Source organism: Copadichromis virginalis, linkage group LG18, assembly GCF_057382275.1.
Source record: "Copadichromis virginalis isolate Kocher_CV1m ecotype Utaka linkage group LG18, C_Virginalis_male_GT1.1, whole genome shotgun sequence".
Classification (NCBI taxonomy): Eukaryota; Metazoa; Chordata; class Actinopteri; order Cichliformes; family Cichlidae; genus Copadichromis; species Copadichromis virginalis.
The window spans coordinates 29,681,678-29,706,495 of NC_140635.1; the positions used below are offsets into that span (position 1 = coordinate 29,681,678).

At 40.2% G+C, this 24,818-nt stretch overlaps 1 protein-coding gene across 1 annotated transcript; it reads right to left on the reverse strand.

Annotated features, from left to right (window-relative positions):
- Position 1: 1 nt before the first annotated feature.
- On the reverse strand, positions 2-23,253 carry LOC146688251 (vasoactive intestinal polypeptide receptor-like). Its single transcript, XM_085437859.1, has 13 exons — positions 23,041-23,253; positions 21,666-21,759; positions 20,581-20,694; positions 12,009-12,115; positions 11,836-11,933; positions 10,617-10,743; positions 5,699-5,852; positions 4,338-4,398; positions 3,822-3,888; positions 3,649-3,740; positions 3,298-3,427; positions 2,706-2,747; positions 2-2,589 (listed from the first exon to the last, which is right to left on the reverse strand). Exons 1-13 carry the CDS (start codon positions 23,098-23,100, stop codon positions 2,398-2,400), a joined length of 1,338 nt encoding a protein of 445 aa, XP_085293985.1. The 5' UTR covers positions 23,101-23,253; the 3' UTR covers positions 2-2,397.
- Between the last annotated feature and the right edge of the window lie 1,565 nt (positions 23,254-24,818).

Genomic DNA, 24,818 nt, shown 5'->3' on the forward strand with positions numbered 1-24,818 from the left:
CTCACAGTGCAAATGATTTTATTCAACTTCATTAAACATTTTGTTCAATAACGTATTTACATGGCAACACAAGAGAGACACTGTCAACATTACACTGACAGTAAGCAAATATCACGAGTAAGGAAGTACTTTCAAATGTAAACACTTATTTCCAGTTGACACCTGAGCACTAAAGAGCATCACCGTAAAACTCACAAGAAACCAACTCTTTATCCACATCACTAGCTCCCTGTCTGAGGTACTTTTAGGTTAGCTTTACCTCAGTTTCAGTTTACAACACACACACACCACAAAAACTGGAACTAAAATAAGCACCAGCATGACTCTGACGGAATCTGACGCCGAACATGTAAGCGTACAAAACTATTCTGCAGAAAATGCGTGGGCAATGTAAACGTGACGCCAACAATTGTGATGTCTTTTAGCTTTATAAATTGTCAGTGAGCTCCAAAGCCAGGCAGGCGGTGCTCAGCGCTAGCATTTATGTAAACGTGCTCCCCGTAACAGCAGGTGAAATGTTTACCGTGTTAAATCAAATCAAATCAAATCACTTTTTATTGTCACATCACATGTGCAGGCACACTGGCACAGCACATGCGAGTGAAATTCTTGTGTGCGAGCCCCACAAGCAACAGAGATGTGCAAACACAACAACACAAACGAGCAAAATACAAGAATGGCCAACCTGAAACTAATAAATATATGTACAATATATAATATTGTTAGTCTCACATCTCTCAATTAGCACTAAACAGAAACGACAGCTGAAGCTATAAGTGTCGCCTATAATTGGCCACAAATTAACTAATTTGGCAAAATAAATACTTTGACCTGATTATGAAGAACGCTGAGTAATCATGTTGTTACAACCTGAGGGAAACGTGAATGTCTCAACTAATTTTGATGTACAAGGGGTGATTTTGTTTTTCTAAAACTCCTCGCTCATTTACATTGTATTAATCTCTGTTTTAATACATTATTAGGACCGTAGTCAGCTGAGTGGCAGGTCGGTGCCAACAAACTCTCTGCCAGGCCTCACCTCAGCTCATTCAAGTCACTGAAGTGGACGTCTACACCGTGTCTGTGCTGTTGCACAAAGTTCTAACAGACAGTCCAAGAAGTTTCGGTGTATGATATCCTGTTATTATATTTGTATGCCTAACATTCATTTTTATGCATCTCTCTGTGTTATGCATCCACGCGTTTTACAAATGCAACTTGCTAGCAAAGCTTGCTTGCATTAGTTAATAATCCTTGTGTAAATATGGTCACTTCTACCTTCAAAAACCCAACATTGCAACAGCCACAGTTAAAGTTGACACTTCAGAACAGGAGTTCACAAACCCACAGGCGATGTCACGGTGGCCCCCTCCATCTTTTATATACAGACTATTGTGTGGGACCAGTGGGAAAAGTCTGGGATCCGTGAGCATGCCGATTCATGTTGTAAGTAACAAGATATTTTACAGCTAATGAAAACTTTGACCTGCTTGTCTCACTAGAGAAATAAAATAGATGAATACATTTAAAATAAATGCAGCGGAATAAACTATCCATGCAATCCAGTTAATGGAAGTAAGTTGTTGTTACTGCGTATTTATTTACAGTCTTGTAAGTTGTGGATTAATAGAATACAGCTGGTCCATCTGTTATCTGACTGCGCACTCAGACAAAAACTAAAAGCCTCTGTAATCTGAACTGAATTTCACAAGCAGAAGATTCAGTCTCTCCTCTGGAATGTTAGCTGGCAGTAATTCAGCAGAGTATCCCCTGAATAAAACTGTCATAGGCAGCATTAGGAACCTCCATTGCACTGCCTGTGCTTTAGATTCACAGCAGCCTGACACAGTCAATAAAGCTGCTTCCATTGTTCCCTTAAGCAACATGGGCCATTAGTGGTTGGAGACCTCCTCTGTCACACACCCTTTTGATAAACATCTTGCAGCTTGTCTCTGGTGTTATTGGTCAGAGGACATTGAATTCACTTCAGTGTCCATGAGGGTTAAGAAGAGCTTTCTCTTTGCACGTTACTGTCATTATTGTTACACTGAGGACCAACTTTTTATAACTTGCCTGTAGCCTTTTCCAGTTCCAGATATCAACAAAGCACTAACATGCAGTATGAGCCCATCTGTACATATTTCCACATGACATTGGCTTTCATACAAATATCAGAAACCAGATTGTTGGTGCAGACCTCCCTAACCAAAGGCCTCTCATTACAGCGGTTTTACCTTTCAATTCTGGCAAGAAAAATTCAGTCTCACTCAATTTTTGACAGGCAATCGCTAAAAATACTCAGTAACCAATATCGATCCTGTGGCAACAGCGTATGCGAGCCACACATTCAGTGCCTAAGGATTTAAATCAAAGAGCGACAGTAACTTTAACTGGATATCAGATGGACGAGAGGCGCTCCTGACACGCAGATGTCCGGCGTGTTGTGGGGCTGCATTTGGTCATCATGGTGATCTGGGTGCTGAAGTTGTTGCCGTTGCTGCCCATGGAGGGCTGCTGGTACTTAGTATCAGCACCCAGAAACCTCTGCAGCATCCACCTGCGCCACTTACGCTTAATCTCCGACTGCACCTGCAGGACAAGCAGAGAGGTAGACAAACAGAACGAGGAGCATCGTTAAGCAGGCATGAAACACAGGATTTAGCTAATTTATCTCAGAGAGCTTTTTTTTGTTAGAATTTACTCACCTCTCCATTTAGAAAGCAGTACAAGACAGCAACCACAAAACCCTGTTGAAGAGATGGGAAAAAACACACACACTCCGCCCTGTAAGAGCTGTTGTTGCACATAAATATAAGTATGATCGCACAGCTGGGGAAACACTCAAAATACTTGCGTATGAATAATGATGGTAAAATGACGACCAACTTCAGGCTCAGACAGCAAGTTTATCATCCAGATCCCCTGGGAAATGTTCCCAGAAGATATCACTTTGAACTACAACGGTTATAAATTGAGAAAAACTTTCCATTGCACAGCTTCCATCACTGCACTTTGCTCTCAGAGTTTACTTTCAATTTAATGCTCAGCAAACGAGCAAACTCGTTATTCAAGCGTACAAAGTTAAACATGTCAGCAAAACCAAGCATTCATTTGCTCCATCTGACAAACTATCTTCATAAAACTTTGCAATCAAATGAAAGGATGTCCACTTGCGGCAGCGGTTTCGTCTAAAACACAATATTTCAAGCATAAAATCCGCACATTCATCTATAAGTAGTGCTGCCTGCTTCTGTGCACCATTTGGAAAGTGTTGCAGACTTAATGCAGGGACGTTACCTGAAATGACCCGAGAATAAGATCGAACACCATCCTCACTTGTGGGTGAATGTCATCGGGGATGAAAGCAAAAATAATGTAGTTTATGCCAAAGAGAGGAATCAACAACAGAGTTGATTTAGCCAGTCTCCTAAAAACATGAGATGGGAGGAAAAAAAAGTAAAGAGAAAGCTCATGTTCAGCCGTGTTAAGGTCCACAAAGGCCAGAGTCGAGTATCTGTCACTGTGCAAGAGCTTAGTCAAAATAAAAACCTAACAGCAGCAAAATTAATTAAATTAGCATCACCTGATAAGAAATGACTGCAACCTGCACTATGATCAAGATGCTGACATTTTGCACTGAATACCTACGAGTATTGATTGGACTCCTTTCTTCCAATGTCTGGGCAATTCATCTTCTGCCGTAAAATCCGGATGATACAAATGAAGAGGAAAAAGTTCACCTGCCACGAAAGTAGCAGACTGGTTAATTTTGCATTAAGCTGAGATTGGAATGTTACTCACAAAGAGCTGCACTGACTCACAAGTATGGTGATTAAAATGGGGGTTTTGATGATCCACCAAGGGCCGTCATCAATGGTCTCCCAGCATCTGACAGGAAAAAAGGAAATGCAAACAAGAAGTTCTCAATAAGAGATCATAAAAAAACATCACTGGACTGTAAATAGAGGCAGCAAAATTGCTCCGAAGACCAGCTGTTAATCTTTGTAATGGATGAAAGAAGAGGAGCTTTGACTTTTCATGAAGACTTCTTAAAGAAATTACATGAAAGCTGACTAAGAGTTTGTTCATACCAAATATTGAAAATCATTACAATGATACAAACTCTGGTTTCTTCTTATATTTCCATGGATGTATGCACGCTTCAAAAAGTCGCTGCACTTATTTTCAGAGCAAAATCTAAAGTATGGCTCAAGGCTTTTGCACAGAACTGTAATTCTAATATCTGCATCAGTATTGGCTAAGACTTTCACAATCAGTGCATCCCAAACGATAACTTCACTTTAATCAACAAGAAAACATGATGAAGATGAACTCACCCAGGGTGATCTAAAAAAGCCTTCGTTATCGCCCACGCTGAGATAAAGATGGTCGGAGCCCCTGCAGACAAATTACAACACAAACAGAATTACCTCTAAGTTATTTCAACATTAAAATGATCTCTGTTTCTCAGAGAGAAATGATCAGCTCTGTGATTTATTTTATAGATTATTTTATATACTTATTTATTTATCTGTACCACATTTGGGCATGAGCACACTGTTAATCTTATGAATGCGTTTACAGCTGAAGCAATATTGCTTTTTAGCTATGCTTGTATATAGTATTTTATTTTATTCTATTCTGTACAGTTGTGTACTGTATTTATTCTTATTGTATTCTAATTTTTGCCTCATAACTTTTGCACTGTCCACTTCCTGCTGTGACAAAACAAATTTCCCACGTGTGGGACTAATAAAGGTTATCTTATCTTATCTTATCTTATCATTCTTAACACGACTCATGTGTGCTCTGTGCCAATACTGATTCATCCTGGGTATCTGTGGGAAAGGCTTGTTTCCATTTTCCTGCTTGCAGACACAACATTTCAAGCCTATTTCTAGATTTATTTCACTGTGAAGGGAAAATAAATATTGTTGAATATATACGTCAAAGGCAACTGAAGGATCAAAAGGTAAAATATTTTCAGATTTTAACTGAAAATAAGATGAAACTCCTCAAAGGTTCCACCTAGCAACTTTTTTATGAATATATGAATTTTGATGAAAGCAGGGACCAAATTGCTGTTGAAATTGAAATATAGCAGTTCAGGTCTACTTGTTTGATCTCTAAGTTCAGCAAAGAATTTAATTTATTTATATGTTACGTTTGCCATACATACATAAAGCTATTTGCCTTCCAAAAGCATTGCTGGACTCTTTGACTGAATTCTAACAATGAGGACGGGTGCCAGCCGCCTGCTGCTGCTAAACTAAGGAAAACTCATTCATGTGCAGATTGAAAGTTCAGTATTTCTCTGAAGCAGCTGCATGTATTAAACCTCTTTTACATAAAATAATATATACTCCAGTTCCCTCCCATAGTCCCATGATATGCATGTTAGGGTAACTGATGAGTCTAAGTTGGCTGCAAGTATGAAAGTGTGAATGATTTCTGTCTTGGCCCTGTGAAGGCCCAACTACCAGTCCAGGAAGTATCCAGCCTCTTGCCTTATGCCAGCTGCAATAGGCTTCAGGACGGATCCAGTGGTTGTAGTAAAGACTAATGAAGGCATTCAGGTTGCCTGATGGCTGCACTGACACTACAGACAAATGGACACATCCGATCCCCTTGCAAATGAGATTCTGAGAGTGACCTGTAAGCCTACTCATCAATAACTGGCATGAGAGCTAACACTTACCCCACCCAATGAGGATGTACCACCAGAAGTACTTTCTCTCAGAGAAGAAGGACACAGCTAACAAAGCATGAAGATAGAGGCCCTCCACAAGCAGCCAGAAGTAACTGGCCATGACCCCATAGTGGAACAAAACCATCACTGCCTTGCATCCCACCTAAAAAACATTAACATGTTATTGGCTTTACCAGAAATGTGCAAATGAATGTAGATACATATATAAATCTATTTCCATTTAAATGATTCAAAAGGTTACTTGAGGACGTTTTTAGCAAACTAATCCCAAGGGCACAAAAAATAGCAATTAAAGGTCAATACACATGTGCTATCTTGTAGTTGGGCTGATTATACTGACAGAGTATTTGACCATTTAGATCTGTAATCTGCAGTAAATGTAACTGAAATCCAAGTTTAAAGCTCCTTGCTGCAATATTAGGAGAAACCACACTGACCCACTGCAATGTCTGCACCATAACTTAAAACTCCAAATGGGAAAATGTTTTCAGGCAAATATTGTTATTGAGTTAAACAGAACTAGAAGAAGCCTAAAATTCCACTCTCACTATCAAGACGGCCTAAAGTTGTTAATCAGCTGAGCTAAGCAAACAACTTAAGGTTAGAGAGCAGGAGCAGGATAGACGGAACAACTGACGGAAAAAGTGTGGACTTTATACCAGTTTTTAAATTGTGTTGATAGGCCACGTAAAACCAGAGTTATGATAAAAATATGCAATGTTTGGTTTTTTCCTGAATACTGTCGTTGTTTATATTTACTGCAGGAAGAAACGGTAAAAACAGCATTTTATAAGGAAAACGCTTGAAAGCACTCTCCGCCTATGAGCAAAAACAAAACCAAAAAAACCCCCACTCTTTCCTATTGGTGGAAAAATGTACCATGTCGACCAATCAAAAAATGATATGGCAACATGGCATTTTGTTGTTTAGGAAGGGGGGAGTTTTAGGAGTGACGGCGGTGTTTTGAGATGTGAGAGATTTGCAACGTTTAGCGCAAATCTTGTGTAGTTAGTGTGTAGTCAGTGTGTAGTGTAGTCAATAGTTTTGTTGTGTGTGTCAGAACAATGAGGCGACTGCTGAGTGTTACAGCAGTGATACATCTCCTGTTGTCAGGCCTGCAGGTATCAGGCTGTTGTTCTCCTTTATCTCATAGTGGACAGAAATTATTTTTGGAGTGGCACAAATAATTTGTGTGGCATCAAATTTGATGCAGAACAGCTGATTGTTCTGTAAATAGTTTGAAATGTTTATTTTTTAAAAATTGCCTTGACTGCATTTTTAGGTAAACAGCTGCAAAACACTTTGTTTGCATAACTCAGTTACTTTTTTGAAGAAGTAACTATATAATTAATTGCCCAACATTTGTCATTATTTACTGTATTTTGCAGACAGAGAGTTACAGGACTCTCTCTCAGACCACAGACTCATTCTCATAATACTGGTCAGAGCTTTATTTTAAAAAAAGAAAAGAAAAAAAGAAAGTTTTGTTTTCAAGATTTTCTTTTGTTTTTTTTTAATTTTCATTGTAAGTGGGCTAAAGCAGGTAATTAAAAGTAGTCTAACATAAATGTAAATGCTGTAATTTGATTATTTTAATAAACCATGTAACTTGGATGGATTCGATGCTGGCGTGACCACAGTGCACACGTCTAATGTTGCTCACAGTGGTCCAAGGGACCGCTCAGGAGGTTTGCGTGTTCGCTCAGACACATGAAAAATTAGAGGGAACATTGGTTATACCTCACAACATAAAGCACTTTCAGCTAATGATTGTGAATTGCAGCTATTGCTAAAAGCATATAATTGAGCAGGTGGCAGAGTGGAGTACCCACACAAGAAAGATGACATCACAACAAGATTTGTAAGCCGATCCATAATGTGTTAGATTAGCTTTTGAGACGAATAAACAGGAAGCACACGTGGGTGCCTGGACCATTATTTCCAAAAGTCTCAGTTTTGTCCTGCTGCATGCACACTTGAACAAGGTTTCAAAACTAAAACCAGCATTGTTTGCAGAAGTGTCCTAAGATGCTTGTATTAGATATCAAGTTTAAAATAAATCCTTTTTACTGTGGAATTTGCCTTATTGTACAGCAGCAACATATGGTTCAATTCTGATGGCATTATTTACTTAACTTTTCGTTCATATCACGTTAAACACGGCTGCAGAGATGTATTTTTTTACCTAAAACATTCACACTTTAAAGGTATATCCAGAGGAAATGCATTGACCTTTAAAAAGATGAGGACAACATAACAGACTAGACATTTTAAACTAGCCAGGCCAGTTTTAGTCCCCGTGGGCCAAGCTAAAAAAATTATAGGATTTGTTTTCTTGTTCAGAACAATGTGAATATTTAACATATTTAACAGACAAAGTACTGTCAGTGTAAAACATTACACAGAACCAGCCTCTCTAACGCTGTCAGGGAGCTTCTGTTCCACTAACATCAGGGTCATTCTCACTTATCTAAGATAAACAATCACACTTGATACACATTAAATGCATATGTTTGCAACTTAGTTTTATTTCAGTGTTATCAAACTATACTGTTGTTCTATTATTTTTCCATGTTCTTCATTGTTATCAAATGTAACATTGCTTGGTACTCTCTGTCCTGCTGGGTTGACGTTATTGGCCCACTCTTCTGTGCAACATTGCTTCAGTTCATTGAAGTTTGCAGGCATTCATTTATGCACAGCTCTCTTAAGGTCCCAGTAGTGCTGTCAGGGTCCTTATACACTGGTAGGATCACGAGAGGATGGGGATTAGTAATCTTTGGTTTCACCCTGGTTTATAACCATGTTTCGGTTTCTGTTTTGCATTTGTAGCTCTCTAGTTCTTCTGGGTTTGTGATTTCTAGTTCTTAGATTTAGTTCTGCCCTCGGGTTTATTCTCTTGTTCCCCAGTCAGTCATGTGTCTGAGTGTACGTGTCGTATTTTCTGTTTTATTTTCATAGTCTGTGTCCTATGTCAGTGTATCTAGTTTTGCCTTCCCTCGGATGGATGACTGAGAACCTTCACAGACATCTTCCCTCGTCTCATTATGTCTGATTTGCCCCAGCTGTGTTTTTTTCCTGCTCTCCATCCTCTCGTGATCCTCCTGTGTATTTTAGTCCTCAGTCTTCCCCTGCTTGTTGTCACGTCGTTAACCTTCACACACCTCCTCAGTGCTGTGCGTTTCCTCTGTGTTCCTAGTCTCCGTAGCTCCTGATTTCTTGTTTTCCAGTTCCTTGAGTCCTGAGTTTGTTAGCTCTAGTTATTATGCTTCGCTTTTTGTTTTCTGTATTCGAGATTTTTCCCAGGAATAAAGCTGCGCGTTAAGTTTAACCCTCCGTCTGTGAGTCCTGCATTTGGGTCCTCCTTCCTGCCTGCCCCACAGCACTAACCATGACAAGTGCATTTCAGTCAGGTTGAGATCTGAACTGTAATTATTGAAACCTTTTCTTTTTCTGCTATTCTGTTGTAGATTTGTTGCTCTGCTTGGGATCATCATCCTGTTACATGGTCCAGTTTCAGCCAGGCTTCGGCTGTTGGCCTCACATCTGAGTCTAGAATACTTTGGCATACAGAGGAGTTCATGGTTGACTCACAGGTCCTGTGGCTGCAAAGCGAGCCGAAATCATAATGCTTCCTCCACCGTGCTTGACAGTTGGTTTTTAAAAGAAAGAGGCTTTGTCCTGACAATACTTACAAACCCTGGTTCAGTCCTTTTCTAAATATACTGTCATGAACTTTAACATTTAACACACTAACTGAGGTCTATTGAGTTTAAAATGTAGCCCTTGGATTTTTTGCAGTTTCTGAGCATTGAACAGTCTACCTATCCATGTAATTCCTTCCTTAATTGGAAGCAGTAAGGGTGTAGTTAATTTTTCACACACTGCATCTTGCATTTTGGTTTAAATTGTATTTAATATGTCATGTTTCATATTTCTTCTTAGGTTGTATTTTAAGACCTTCTAAAGACCAGGTTTTTATAATGTCCTGAAATGACATAATTTAAACAGGACATATTTTCAATTTATCAGGTCTGTCTATAGTTCGTTATCCACATAAATGAAGTGGTGACACAACATTTGATTTGTTTCCAGGGTTAGATTAAAACTAGGAATGTGTGTTCTTGCAACTCTCTGTGTTATTTTGCACGAGGTTTTCCGCTTTCACCCCAACTGTATTTTTACAAGCTAAGCAGTGCGCCTTACACCAAGTAAACAAAAGTTTACTCCTTTTGTTTTTGCTTTTTCACTGAGGAGTTTAGAAATCTGTGAGATATTTAGCAGCTGTGTTTAGGTCAGGGCAGCCGGTGTACCCTGAAGGAGAAATGTCTAAACTCAGCCATTAAGCAACAGCACTTAGTGATATAGTAAAGCGGGTGATTTATAGCGAGTTGATCCAGTCCTCTCTGGTAATAAAGTGGCAAGAAAGCAGCACTAACATTGGTGACTTGATCAATCACATAAGAGGGAGCAATGCCACATCTAGGAGCTTATCTAAATACTTAACTTATCAGTTATGACGTTGTGGCATGTTGTGGTAATAAAGTCAATACAGCACTCTGAATGTGATTTATTGACAAAGCTGTCTGTAGTTCAGGCTTAATGTTCAAGTTCAGGCTTAATGTTTGGCAAACAGGAACTCTCACAACATCCTGGTGCACAGATGAAAAGGGAAACATCATTTTAAGAGCAGAAGTGCCTCGGCAAACACTGCTACACCCAGAACGCTGAGTAAACTTTGAGACAAAGCATTAAAGTCAGAGTGGGAAAGCGGCTGCTGAGCAACGATGCCGAACTTCAGTTAGGCAGAGAGGGAAATCAATTCGCGCAACCAGTTCAATAATAGAAAAATCATCCTGCAGAGCTTTCAGCAGCAAAGAGAAAGGACGGTGAACGGCGTACTCACAGATGCTTGGCAATCTGTCTCGCCGACTTCGTACAGAACCACGTCCTTGATGAAAACAGTCACAGCTTTCAGTATGAAAGACACAAACAGATGCATGTGGATGTAGTTTCTTGTGCACTGCAGCTTCCTGAAGAAGAATACAAATACACAGAAAATGAACAGGCAAAGTACTCCTAATGCATCCCGACTGGTTACAATGAATGAGCTCCTCATGTGTCTCGGAAATCATCAGAAAAAAAGCGTGTATCAAGAGAATATGCACTAGAAACTTCACTGACTTAGTTCAGATGAGCACAGAACAGATGTGCGTTTCAGCTCAGGACAGCAGCCATTCTAAGCACTTAGTGTACACGATTATCGCCTTGTAATTTCCTACCACCGTGCTCTGCTGTGCTGCTATCTAAATGTCACAATTCATTTAAACCCTGCAATTGTCATGAAAGGCTTTCTGCATGTCTCCCACTTTGGATGTAGCTTTTTCAGGGACATAATATTTATCAGGGATGCGGAGCAAGGAAACAAACAAGAACAAATCGGTGTGTAGGGGGAGAGAAGCAGGGGGTGCTGAGAAAATGTCACTAATGTAAATTCTCTCTTTTGCCTGCTTTCAAACAAATACCTTCCCCGTGACACGATGACCTTGGGCGAGTTACGTAAACGCAGCAGGACAGTTGAGCTGCGATGAAGTATCGCTCAGCTGCATGAACGCCACATCTGCACCCCGACATAAACAGCAGGCGCTGCCAACATCCTCCAGGATGCAAACCCGATCACATGTCAAAAAACCCAAAGAGTAAACACAGCGCTTGCTGTTTAGCCCGCGACACACAAACAGCCTGAAATGCAAGCACAGCCAGCTGATGTTTATTAGACGCTACACACACTTGCCACTTAAACCTGTTCTAATGATCTACGCCAACAATCACTCACATGCGTTTTTCTCCACGACCTTGTGACCTTAAGGTCAGGACAGAGCATACAGTGAATAACAGATGCTCATCTAAGTGATCTGACTTCACGGTTTGACTTGGTGACTGCTTGCACCCACCCACATTTGGACGACTTCTCCCACTTAATCCAGTTACATTGCTGTTTAAAAAGACTGTAAGACCTCAATAAAATGCAGGAAATGAGAGATCGACGGGGTTTTCTTGCTTTAATAGGTGTTTGATTGTCTTTATGTGGGAACATTAAGCAGTGTTACGATGGATCACCTTACCGGAAGAGACACAATATGACGATAGCAACTGTCAGAGAGATGAGCGACACGCTGTGACCGATGGTGTATCCCACTTTGATGGCGTGGAAGAATACCTCCTGTAACAATACGTTTCAGTACACAGGTCATCAGGTGTGGGACATTTCACTTAAAGTTCCAGTTGCCACACTTACTTCATGGCTATCCATGGTGGTGTTGGGATTATATCCACAGTCTGCTATGTAGGAGTCCATGCTGACTGAGGTCCAACCATCCGCAGTGCAGGTCTTTGACAGGTTACCTAATGAGCAAAGGGACAGAGGAACAACACTGGAAATTATTGATATTTCTTTACGCCGCTCTTCCTGCTATCCTTTAACAGTACAATAAAGTGCTTGTTGAGATGGGAGTTGTAAGAGCTGCAGGGCAGACATACCACTGCATTTAATTAAAACATGCTGAGACTCATGTCTCCCTGGAATACACCCAAATAATCAAAGGAAACAGAATGAATGACTGAAGAGGCTCAGCCGCCCAACTGGCTCAGAGATGCTGAGGCAATTCCCATGTGCACTTGCTTCCATCTGTTTCTTAATTATGTGAAGGCTGTACACACAAACACCAGGTGGCCATCAGTCAAGCAGGGATATTTTGGTCTGTTCTGCCCACAGAGGGCAGAGGTGAAAGGTGCATTTAGACTGACAATTAAAAAACTGCATGACCAAAATACAGTGTTGCAAATTTGCGGTAACAAAAGATAGAACTTTTTAAAATTAAGTGTAGAGTCAAACTTGCGAGAACAATGAAGTAAATGAAATTACAGCAAGATAAAGTAAAGCTTTTTGGGTTAAAGCTGAGTCCAGTAGTTGTCCGGAGTAGCGTACAGCAGGCCAGAGATTTTCTGTATTGGAAGTGCTGAAGATTAGATATGTCTGTAGACATAGATATGTATGTCCTGCTCTACAGGAGAATGGAGCTTAGCTTCGTCACTGCGAGCCTCCAAACATCAAACCTATTTGAGCCTAAACAGAAACACATGAAAGGCAGTCCTGCTTGTGTATTAATCACCAGAGGATGTGGTATAAAACAGATGAAAGAGGCAAAAGTGTGGGCCATAGTCAGGGGTTAAAGTGGGCCTGCATTTTTATATGTTTGTTTTATTATCATTATTATTATTTTTGGCACAACACTGGAACAACTGCAGGTGTCCATAAGTTATGTTTGTGGTACTTCAGCATCTAGCTAGCCCCACAGAAGTGATCTTTTTTAATTCTCAGGTAATTTCAAATCCAACGCTGCTATCAGCTCAACAAACATCAGCAAACACATAAACTGTTTGTGTGCAGTTTGTCTCACAGTGTGTTGCTAGCTAAAGGTCCAGTATTCCTGTGCTGTATTTTACAGGGAGAGAAAAGAAAGAGCTAACTTCACTCAGAGATGGAGACAGATAAGAAAGACAGAACAGGAAAGGAAGAAGAGGGGTTAAAGATAAGGACTGATCAGTGGTGTTTGATAAACTGGAAATTTAAAGCTTACATGTAAGTTCTCACATTTTTAAATCAGATATCTGGTCTGTACACATGACATTACGTTTTTTCATATTGTGAAACCTGCTGCAAAACAAACTGACGTAGACTCGCTGTGTTATTTAAAGGTTGCATGAAAATCCTCTGCAGAATAAACAGGTTAGTTTGCTGTGAGGGGTTTAAAGTAAAGAACAGTGTGTGACTGGTGCACAGTGGCTGTGGTTTCATGGTCAGAGTTAGGTTACATAAAGTGTAGCAGAGATGAATCTGAAGTTAAGCTGATGATGCTGAGATTCATTCAGCGAATTTCACCTTCATACCAATTTTATACCTTCTAGAAAAAAGACAGAATACACACTGTACTGTCAGTGTCGAGGATGGAAATCAGCCAAGACAACTCATAAAACATCTGCTGACATCCAGTTGAAGCAGCAGATCAGCTGATCACAGCCTGTACACTAAGAAAATCTACTGGAGCTCCCAATAGAAATTATTGTGATTTATGATTCTTTTCCCCACACTGAGGCAACTGATTTCAGGGTTCCCCACATGCTGAATCCTCTACAATGTAAGAAACACAAAATAGAGCTGTTTTTTCATTTTCTTTCTTTTTCTCTGCTCATGTTCTACTTACCTGATTCAAGCTTTATTAGAATTCAAATTTAGACTGGAATAAAGTTTATATTCACATCTACTAATATTATTTTATTTTTACAATGATAGAGCACAAGGTTCAGATAGTGTTGCACAAAAATTAGTGGTAGAAATGTTCTTCAAGGAGCTACTTTTCACTTTCTTACTGTGAGTACGTTTAAGAGGCTTTCTGGAGTATTTTTAACACTAGTATCTGTACTTCTACGTAAGTATAGAAAGTCTATACTTTTGCAAATCTGCTTAGCTGAGTGCAGGACCCTGCACAGATAAGTGGAGCTCTGTACAGTACAGGTCAGACCTCAGTGCTAGGCAGATTACAGCAGAAAGTTTCTATTTCCGAAGTTTTGTGGAAAAACAAAAGCAAAAACAATTGAAAAGGCCTCTTTTTGGGTCCTATTTACGTCCTCTACACTTGTTGCATATGTAATAGAAAGGCAGAATATGTGGCATATGATACAGAGAGGATTTAGATTTTTACAGTGTGACGAAAGCTAGAAATGGATCCATGAACTAATTAGACCTGAAAACTCATGTCCCTCCCTTCATGAGCGTCTAATCTTGAAGCATGGATTGACTGCTCTGTGCTTTTTGTTCAGTCTCTTATTATGTCATACTTCTTTCCTCATCTCCCTTCCTACCAGTAAAGAATGGAAGCTCCGTGATCTGGTGACAAATTAATCCACGTCCTGAATGCTGCTGTGGAAATCAACATGTAGGACATTCCACACATTGCGTAATCGTATCACTCCGCAGCCGCTATCAAATCAGCACCGAGTTGGGAAATGACCAACAAGCCAAAGTCTTAGAATGTATTTGGCACCAAAATTTGGTTCGCTCACAAATACCTGAGCAGCGTAATGCAGAGAAGATGGAGGCTTAGCTTCCTCAAACAACATGACAAGACACAAAGGCGAAGCTAAGCCCCTGCTGTTTCAGCCCATGCCACCACTGGATTTAGCCTGTTTGAGGGATTGCCAGAAGAATGCTTTCATCATTCCCCAAAACATGACTGCAAGGATTTTCAGTGTTCAAGTTCATCACCCCATAATCATTTTTATTTTCTTTTTACTTCTTGGCTTTTCCCTCCAGTATTGTACAGTCAAAGCCTTATCCTATCTAAGTATATCCAAATGTTTGATCCATAGTATTATTATAAATCAACTTCATGTCAAATTCACATTGCAGCATGTAGGTGAACCTGTTGACAGCTGGGCACTCTGTCATTCTCAGCCTGTAGAGAGGGTGAGCGCTATTAAAAGAGATGAATGGCTGCATGTTTGTGTTAGATCTGCTAGGTAAAGAGTTCATGAGAATGGCAACTCTGTCTCAACTAAATTTATGACCCCGAATCTCTATGGCGCCATGTTTCGCAATGCTTGTTTTTGTGTGTGAGGCTTATAAAATGAATAGCTCGGGATGTGTCAATACCTTCAGTCTTTTGCAACGATTCTCAGGAGTGAGGTTAAATTAGACTTCATGACATTCTGTGAAACACGCTTACAAAGAAGAATGTATGCATCGTGTGTCTGTAACCTGCCGAGGCCTTAAAGAGCTTTCGACAACTAAATAACAGGAAAAATACACAGTGGTTCAATGACGTAAACTTTTTTTTTCCTGCTTTCTTGCACAGAAAGTGATGCACGTTCATCATCACTTCAGTAGTCCTTCTTTCATGACCTGAATGTAGACCAGGTTTAACCATCAGACACCTGTGCTGATAAGGTGATTTGCTGCATAATTGATATGGTCCACATCAATGCAGCACAACACTGCACAGAGGGGGCTGTTGATCCTGTAAACCTCCTGACATGTCTGTGAAATATGCCTCCTCTGACTTCAACCCCACAGATCCAGTGATTCTTCATCTGCCCCGTCTTTTCCCTGGAGTGCTATCCGCTCTCATATCATACTATCTCCCATCTGGGCCACATAACAGCTTCCCACACAACCTTTCTTCCCCTTACTGAGTGTTCATGTAGCTGATATTTACTCGATGGTGCAAAATGTTCTAATGTACCCTGCATATTCCGCAAGTACTGGCTAGATTACAGCTATAGGACCTCCTTTCCAGGTTCAGTATATGATACAAGCAGTGTTTTCATTAACAAGTACGAGTGCAGGTGCGCTACACCTGTGGCAGCTCGTTTATTTTGCTCTCCACCTTTTTTAAATGTCAGGTGTTATATATATATATTTACAGTATATGCAGCTGCTGACAGGGTAAGACTTTTGGCACACCCATCAAATATTAGCAAACATACCTCAACGTCTGTTCCAGACTGTTGGACAACATTTCAGGAAACCTGCAATTCAACCCGGAGATGGTAGCAAGACATCGCACGCCATTATCCGGTTATAGAACCGGATAATGGCTCTGGGGTTAAATGTGGGCGTAGCAAATATGCTGTACTGAAAAGTGTCCTGTACATTCCCAAAGACAAGCAGTGCACATAGAACAGAGCTGAGACTATGTACCATTATGAAAGTGGGTAATACATGGGTGGATTCATATGTGTTGTTCAGTCTGGATTTTCATTATTTGATCCTGTTGACCAAAACAATTCACTTTTATGATATTATTATTACATCTATACATCTATCTATACAAAATATCCAAAAGTGCTATTAGTCAAATTCATCTTTAATTAACGACTGAAGTGCACTCGGAGCAGGGGAGTCAGGATATTATGGGTAGTACTAACATGATATCAAATTTGAATTTTCAAATATTATGTTTACTGGTGTAGACTGACCATGCATAACATTATGAGCACTGACATCATCATTCATAAAGTGAATAACACTGGTCATCTATTCTTCGTGGCTCCTGTTAGTAGGTGGGATATATTAGGGAGCAAGAGAACATTTTGTCCTCAAATCGTAAGGATTTGAGTGAGTTTGACAAGGGCCAGATTATGATGGCTAGACGACTGAACGTCAGAACATCTCCAAAAGTGCAGCTCTTGTGAGGTGTTCCTGGTCTGCGGTGGTTAGTCTCTTTCACAAGTGGTCCAAGGAAGAAACAGTGGTGAACCTGCGACAGGGTCATGGATGACCAAGGGTTATTGATGCACGTGGGGACAACAGATGACCTACGGAAGCTCAGACTGCCCAAAAAGTTTATGTTGGTTATGATAGAAAGGTGTCAGAATACACAGACATCAGTCGTTGTGTATAGGCTGTAAACTGCCAACAATGGCCACGCGAGCACCACAACTGGACCATGGAGCAATGGAAGAAGGTGACCTTAACTGAATAACTTTCTTTTACATCACGTGGATGACTGATACGTGTGTGTCGCTTACCTGGAGAACACCTGGAACCAGGATGAATTATGGGAAGAAGGCAAGCCAGCAGATGCAGTATGATGGTTTGGGCAATGTTCTGCTGGGAAACTTTGGGTCCTGACATCCATGTGGATGTTACTTTGACACGTACTACCTATCAAACCATTCTTGGAGACCATGTGCACCCTTTCATGGAAACTGTATCCCCTGATAGCTGTGGCTGAAAGCAGAAATGGTTCAGGAATGGTTTGATGAGCACAACATGTTTGAGGTGTTGACTTGGCCAGATCTCAATCCAAACTAGCATCTTTGGGAGGCGCTGGACAAACAAGTCTGATCCATGGAGGCTCCAGCTCACAACTTACAGGACTTAAAGGATCTGTTGCTAACGTCGATGGTTCAGGGTTGTTTTGGCAGCATAAGGGGGACCAACACAATACTAGACCGGTGGTCATAATGTTATGTCTGATCGGTGTATAGCGTCTCCTTTAGTGCTACAACTCGGCCACTATGTTCAAAATATAGAAGGGAGAGGTTTATTCATATGTTTTCACTGTCTTATCAGCAGCAGGAGCTGAGCTAACGGACCAACCACAACTTTACAAACACGAATAAATCAAGAAAATATTACTTTTGAAAACAAACAGCTCAAACATGCAGCTTTGTTGTCACCGCCAATAAATATTACACAAAGCGTGGTAAATTTAGCCACTGCAAACTTCTTCTTTTTTTATGATTAGCATAGCTTTATAAAGAGCCACACCTGGGATTTTACAGCTATGGCTGTTTGTACCTGATACATTTCTCAAGGCTCCAATTTTAAATTAAAGCCCCTTTGCCAGTCAACTACAAATAAACATCTCCATCAACTCTTACTTCGTGATTAACTGAGGAGACGCTACGTGGCGATTATTGACAAATGGAGATGTTGAGGAAACTCGAAGGGGTACATTCCCAGGAACTACTGTACAGACATGGTGCAATTCAGCCAGAAAATTCCCAGGATAGTGTTTTCCTTTACAGATAATTAGCACAACTTCCCTGTTAGGCTTTCACCAAATAAAGAACAAATAACCAGTGTGGCTCTTTAATGAGTGTATGGCGTCTACATGGGAAGTTGTTATCTTGTTTCCTGCTACTGTTTTGAATTTTATTGTATTATTTATGATATTCAAGATGTGGTGGTAGAAAAGATAAGAGATTGTAGGGCCAAAATAGCATCATGAGTATGAGCCACTAGGACACTCCATAATTTCCATTTCTGGTCTCAGATATGGAGCGTGATGATACTGGCACAGGCTCAATAGCAGGGATATTTGGAACAATAAAAACAAAATGGAAGTTAAGGAGGGATCGAGATGAGCAGCACGCCAGCATCTCTCTGATTCATTTTAATATCCCATGCTTAACTCATGTTTCCATGAATACACATTTAATTTCAGGTTAATCTCAGACTCATGGATACAGACATAAAAAAGAAAAATGGCATTACAAGGCTTAGTAATCATGTGATGTACTATTTATAGGCATTTTAAGACTGAAATTGTTTTTATTATCTTGAATGTGGCATGTTTGCCAAACTACATTAAAATTCTCAGATAGATTTGTTATTTTTTAGAGACTTTAAAGCATCTTAGCAACTAGGTGACTATTCACAGGCCACTTTATTAGATACACCTTGCTAGTACCAGGCCGGACCCCCTTTTCCCTTCAGAACTGCTTTAATTGTCAGTGGCACAAGCTGAACAAGATGCTGGGAACATTCCTCAGTGATTTTGGTCCATATTGACACCATAGCTGCTCGTGCATGACATGAATCTTCTGTTCACCTACATTACCTACTATTGATTGACATGTAGTAATGGTGGAGGGCATTTTAATACAGTGAATTCACTGTCATGTTCAAGAAACCAGTTTGAAATGATCTGAGCTTTGTGACGAGCCAAGAAAATGTCCTCCATCCCACTGTACCATCGCCAGCCTGAACTGTTGACTTGCATGTTGTCTTCACCAAATTCTGACCCTGCCATCTGAATGCTGCAGCAAAAATCAAAGCTTTATCAGACCAGGCAACATTTTTCCAATCTTCTGTTGTCCAATTTTTTTCAAGCCTGTGCAAAGTGTAGTCTCAGTTTCCTGTTCTTAGCTGACAGAAGTGGCACCGGGTCTTCTCCTGCTTTAGCCCATCTGCTTTCCAGAGCGGCAATTTGTGCTTTCTGAGATTCTCATATGCACACCTTGGTTACAACAATAGTGCCATGGTGGTGGGGTGGAAAGCACTGTTCTCTCACAGAAAGGAGGTCAAAAGTTAAAAGCCACTAGCCTCTTGGGGCCTTTCTGTGTGTACCTGCAAGGATACTTTCTGGCTTCCTCCCACAGCCCCAAAACATGGTAGTTTAGTTGGAGATTCTAAATTACAATCAAGAACATTAAGAGTAAACTGGATGAGATGAAGGCAAATTATTCTTTAGCCTGAGGCTACTCTGACAACAGCCAGAAATACAAAACATAAAGGCTTTGAAATTCAAAATTGGTCAACAGGTTTGTGGCCCTGTAACATCAACCACTGCAATAAAGATCATTGACATATTACTACGTTATACACAAAGTTAGCGAATGATAGCAAACCATTGCATTCTGCAGATACTGAGTTCTGTTTCCGTCTGCATGACGAAAGTAAAACCAATATTTTCTGTCCTCTGAGCTTGATTTTGGTCTCCTGCAATTCTGGGGGAAATTTCCTCGGACTGTTTCTACGTTCTGCTACTGGGGACTGAATGGATGATAAATCTGTGCATTCATTTGCTACAGGTAACGTTTTTACTTTTATGACTTGATGTTAGATTTGTTGTTTATATCAAAAGATGACTTAGAGCAGCTTTAACTCTGCTTGTAAATATTTTTTAAGTCACAGATATATTTAAGAAATCACTGAGGTGCATGTTCAGTGTTGTCCGTCTGTCTGTCTGCAAGATTACTCATCCATGAAGCTTGATGGGGAGGTGAAGCAAGTATAAAGAAACTGCCTTTAATTTAGTGCTGATGCTGATACCTTTGCAAAAATGGGCATTTTGAGACCTTCTATAATTTCTCTATGTATTTACCAATAGGTGTCAGTGACTTTCCACCACAAATGTATGGATTCTACCATGTGCTTTCACTTTTTCTAGTCAAATAACTAAATACTAACTTATTACTGTAACCTTCTAAGAGTAAAATTAACTAATGTGCTTTTTCTCTTCTAACTCTCTTTAAAACACACACCTATATGCAACGTATATTGCAAGCTTGATTCTTACGTTCGCGATCATCCTCGGAGTGAAAGAAGAGAAATTTGGGGCAAAGGATGGTTACCACCTCTCCCACATCAGCACTGGGCCAGCAGGTGATTTTGTCCCAGATCCTACTGCAACCTAGAGAGAGACAAAGAAGGAGAGGGACCAAAAACAAGCATGTTACCTAAACTCACATGCCCAAAGATAGAGAGAAACTTAATTTTGCTCACATTTTGCTCAGTGTTTCACACATGAATCCCCTCAAGTGGGAAACAGCAGCCTGTTTAAGGTGAAGGCGGAGCACTGGCGTTCCCATGGCAGCCAATACGTGTGAGTTTAGGTCAGCTGGCATTACAGCCATGCTGGGCCCATAACAGCAGATGACCTGAGTTAACATGCTGTCACGATGACTAATAAAAAAGCTCTGTGCCCTTCGTTACACGCTGTTATTTGAATTCAACAGATCTCCGTGTCTTTCCAGTGTGTATCCTCCCGGGATGCACAATCGGCTCACGCCACTTTCACAGCGCACCTGCTCAACAGTTTGTCGCAATGAAAAATCTCCTTACCAGGGTACATTTGCACGATTACCCTGAGGATCTGACAACATTTAAACCTATTGCAAATTTAAATTAAAAACATAATGAGAGTTTAATTACTTTTGCATTGCGTGGAAACAAACAGAGTCCCATAATGCCTCCAACAGTGTTTCAGTCACTCACAGAGGCTCTATGAAACACAACTATCTTCATGTACACACTGTGTATAATGTGCTGCAAAAAAACAAAAGCATAAAAAAACTACAGATCAGGTGAGCTTCACTGTTGCACTGTAAAAGCATTTGTTAATAGCATTTCTTTTAAATGAAAAACGGGATCAGTTTTCTCTGTAACTGAATCTGCATATGTGACAAGGGGCTGACATTAGGTGGAAAACAGTGTTCAATCATGCAAGGTGTAAATCTAAAGCCAGACGGGAGGCTTGGACAGCTTTTGTTGTCTTTGGAGTTCACTGTGTCACTTCAATCAGAGCTCACTTGTATCATTAGTGAATTAAGATGAGACAGAATAAGTAGCTCGTAGTAAACACATACGAAGCATCTGACATACCTGTTGTTCTGTTTTCAATCTGAGCCTCGCATATGATCCTCTCCTTATCGATTTCATTCATCATGTCGCACATCTGTGTGGCCACTGCAAACACCTGTGAAGAGAGTATTTGCATGTATTTTACATACTTCTCTTTGGCCAGTGGTCGCCTTTTAAAAAGTGTTAGCAGCACTGACAGGGTGCAGGTGCATGCAAAAAAAACTTTGGCACCATTTGACAAATCGTTAATCTTTAAAGGAAATGTTGTTGCAAAGTTTTTTTTCATGAACTTCAAAAAGTGAATCTTTAACTTTGACGCGTGAGATGACCCGTTCCATTATATCCCTCATTCCTCATGATGTACTGGGAATTATGAAGTGATTCGGTGTGAAATATGAGGATTTACCATTGGGACGTATACAGACCATCTGCAGGAGCAGAAGATTTACTGCTCTTACTTGGATATATGAGTCTCCTCTCTATCGCATTAATCAGTCGGTATTCTGTGGCTATTGTTAGCCATGAAAATGAGCCCATAGGACTCCAGTTTCTCTCCATACAGAAGATGACTTCCTCATTTAGATTATGATTTATCTTGCACCTGCAGGCTCTGCAGCATCACTTCACCCATGATGATGGCCAGACAACAGGTTGTCATTAACCAATCAGTGCAGCCTTAAGCAAGTTGGAAAGAGGGAAACTTTCACCAGCCTAATCATCGTTCTTATTATCAAACTCATGTGCTAAAGAGCCCAACAGTCTGTGAGTTTGCACAGATGATGATGTGCAGGTGTTCTATTGTAGGGGATTTTATCTAAATTCCAGTATGATTCATACATGCTTCTCTACATTAGACAGTTTGAAGAGAATCGTGGTGAGGACCAGAGAGGCTGCAGAGGCAGACAAATGGGGCCGTTACCATGGTGTCCTGAAGGGAAACCAAGTTCATTGTTTCGCCTGGTAATGCATCTTAACCTTGGTCATAAAAGGACAATGAATGTCCCTCAATAACGATCCCAGTCAAGGACCACCGTTTTGTTTGCTGCTGAAAAGAGAAACCTGGAGCGAAGAACTATCTGAACTTGAACTTCGTTCCAAAAATTTAGGTTTAAAAAGAAAAAAAAAATAAACCCTTAAAAAAACACCCAAATTAGTCCCGTCATCCACACATGCTAAACGGAATTAAGTTGCACACGGGGGCACAGCGGTGCGCCCTGCATCCACACCTCTGGAGGACCGCATGCGTATCAGCCCTAAACCCGTTTGCTGGCTTATCGCAGTGACCTGCGTGGTCAAGCTTACGCTGTTAAATCAGGCAAGCAGCTGTGGCACTCTTGACAGCGAGCCCAAGATCAGGTCATGAGAAAAGTCAAGTTTTTAAGCGGAGTGTACTCACGGGTTCCAGCAACACGCAGGAGAACAGGAGGAAAATGCCATTTGAAAATCCCACCAACATATCCAGTGAAATATATAAACCATTAAAAAATAGTTTTAGGAAGAAAAAAAATTGGTGACAGTACAATGAGAATCCGTCCCAGGACTGCAAGAGTGCACCGGCTGGTTTTGTGCGGTCTTGCGCTCTGAGCGGCGTGAACTGCTCCGCTCCTGAAGTCTCCCTCCTCCTCCTCCTCCTCCTCCTGCTCCCCCACCCCCTCCCACACAGGATTTACCTTGAACAGCCAACGAGTAACCAATGAAACATCACCTGTGAACGTCAGTACACGAGGGCGTTGACGCCTACAAAGAAAAAAGATTCAATTTACTGTATTTGTCGATTCAAATGAAGAAAACAATAAAAGTACTTTTAAACTGTGGCTGAACTCTCAATGCTACCGTAAAAACGGGATATGACAGAAAGAGCTTTATCCCACTTAAGAACTGTAGACTTTTGAGAGACTTGTACTTTAGTTGTATTTATATTTTTGTTTTGTCTTTTAGACTATGTCATACAGATTGGGGGCAGTCAGGGGCTGTCATTATTTAGCAGGAAGATTTTGTCAGAGGTGGGGATCCCATAGAAACGGCATCCATGGAGAAGTTAAAATACAGCAGCTTGCGTAGTACTGAATGTTTTCCTTCTGCTCTCATGATTTTTTTTTTTTTTTTTTTTTTTTTTTTTGCATAAACTAACTAACCAACCTGACCTTTAGGGCATCGCCAGCTGGAGGGATGGCAAAGAACTGGTAGAACTACTGTAGCAGGTGAATCCAGGCAATTTGAAACTCATATATATTTTCCACATTGCACAAGTCACAGTGACAGAGCTGCACAAAAGGATCTGTAAGGACCAATAAACAAGACTCACCAGCCTGTAATCTAACTCTGACCAAACTTAACAGCAGTTAAAATTGTGTTGCATGCTTGTAGCTTTCAAAGTGTTTCCTCTGACTTTAGTAAAGTACACTGAAAAAAATATGTTGTTGGATTTACTTAATTCAATGGTGGACATTTGTTGCACACAGATGTTTTGCTTTGGCAGCAACTTAAACAATTGAATTAAATTAACACAATTTATTCATGTTCAATAAACTTGTGCAATTTGTGTTGATAAAATGTGACTTAAACATGTTTTGATGAAGTAATTTGAGCTCTTGGAATATTTTAGTCCTTCACAATTTTCTCACGTTATCCCAACACGATTCAATAACTTTTACCCAATACTACTTGGTCACTTAAATACTACATGTTATCTTCAAATTACATTTTGCTATTATATTCTAGTATCAAATACACAATTTTCAAATGGAGGCCTTATAACAGATTGTATTGTTCTCTTCCAAGATGGTTGCTGGCATCCACCAGTAACCTTTCAAAACAACATGTCTAATTTCACTGCAGTAGGTAAAGAATTAAACTGACATTACTCCTCTACTGAATCTATATAAATCAACAGTTAAATAATGTCAGTTCTTCCGTGTTCTCTGGAATCAATCACAGCAAAGAAATTGGACTGTTTCTTTTGAAAAATGTTGGGAAAGAACAATACAAAACATTCTATTTAAGGCCTCTAACGTCAAGATTCAGTTAAACAACAATTATGACTAAACAATTTGAGGCAATGTTAGTTTCCATTAACATTAAATTAGGTTACTGAATTGGCAAACACCTTCCTATTAACACTACCCATTTTACCCCAATAACTAAAGAAATTAGCACTTGCAGGTCAAAACCTTT

Excerpts from the sequence above, each read along its gene's own strand:
- LOC146688251 (XM_085437859.1), bottom strand. The coding sequence starts at position 23,100 with ATGTTGGTGGGATTTTCAAATGGCATTTTCCTCCTGTTCTCCTGCGTG. Across the intron at positions 5,853-10,616 it reads AGACAGATTGCCAAGCATCT|GTGGGATGCAAGGCAGTGAT; the intron begins GTGAGTACGCCG and ends AATGTTTTTTAG. Across the intron at positions 2,590-2,705 it reads ACTGCTTTCTAAATGGAGAG|GTGCAGTCGGAGATTAAGCG; the intron begins GTGAGTAAATTC and ends CTTGTCCTGCAG.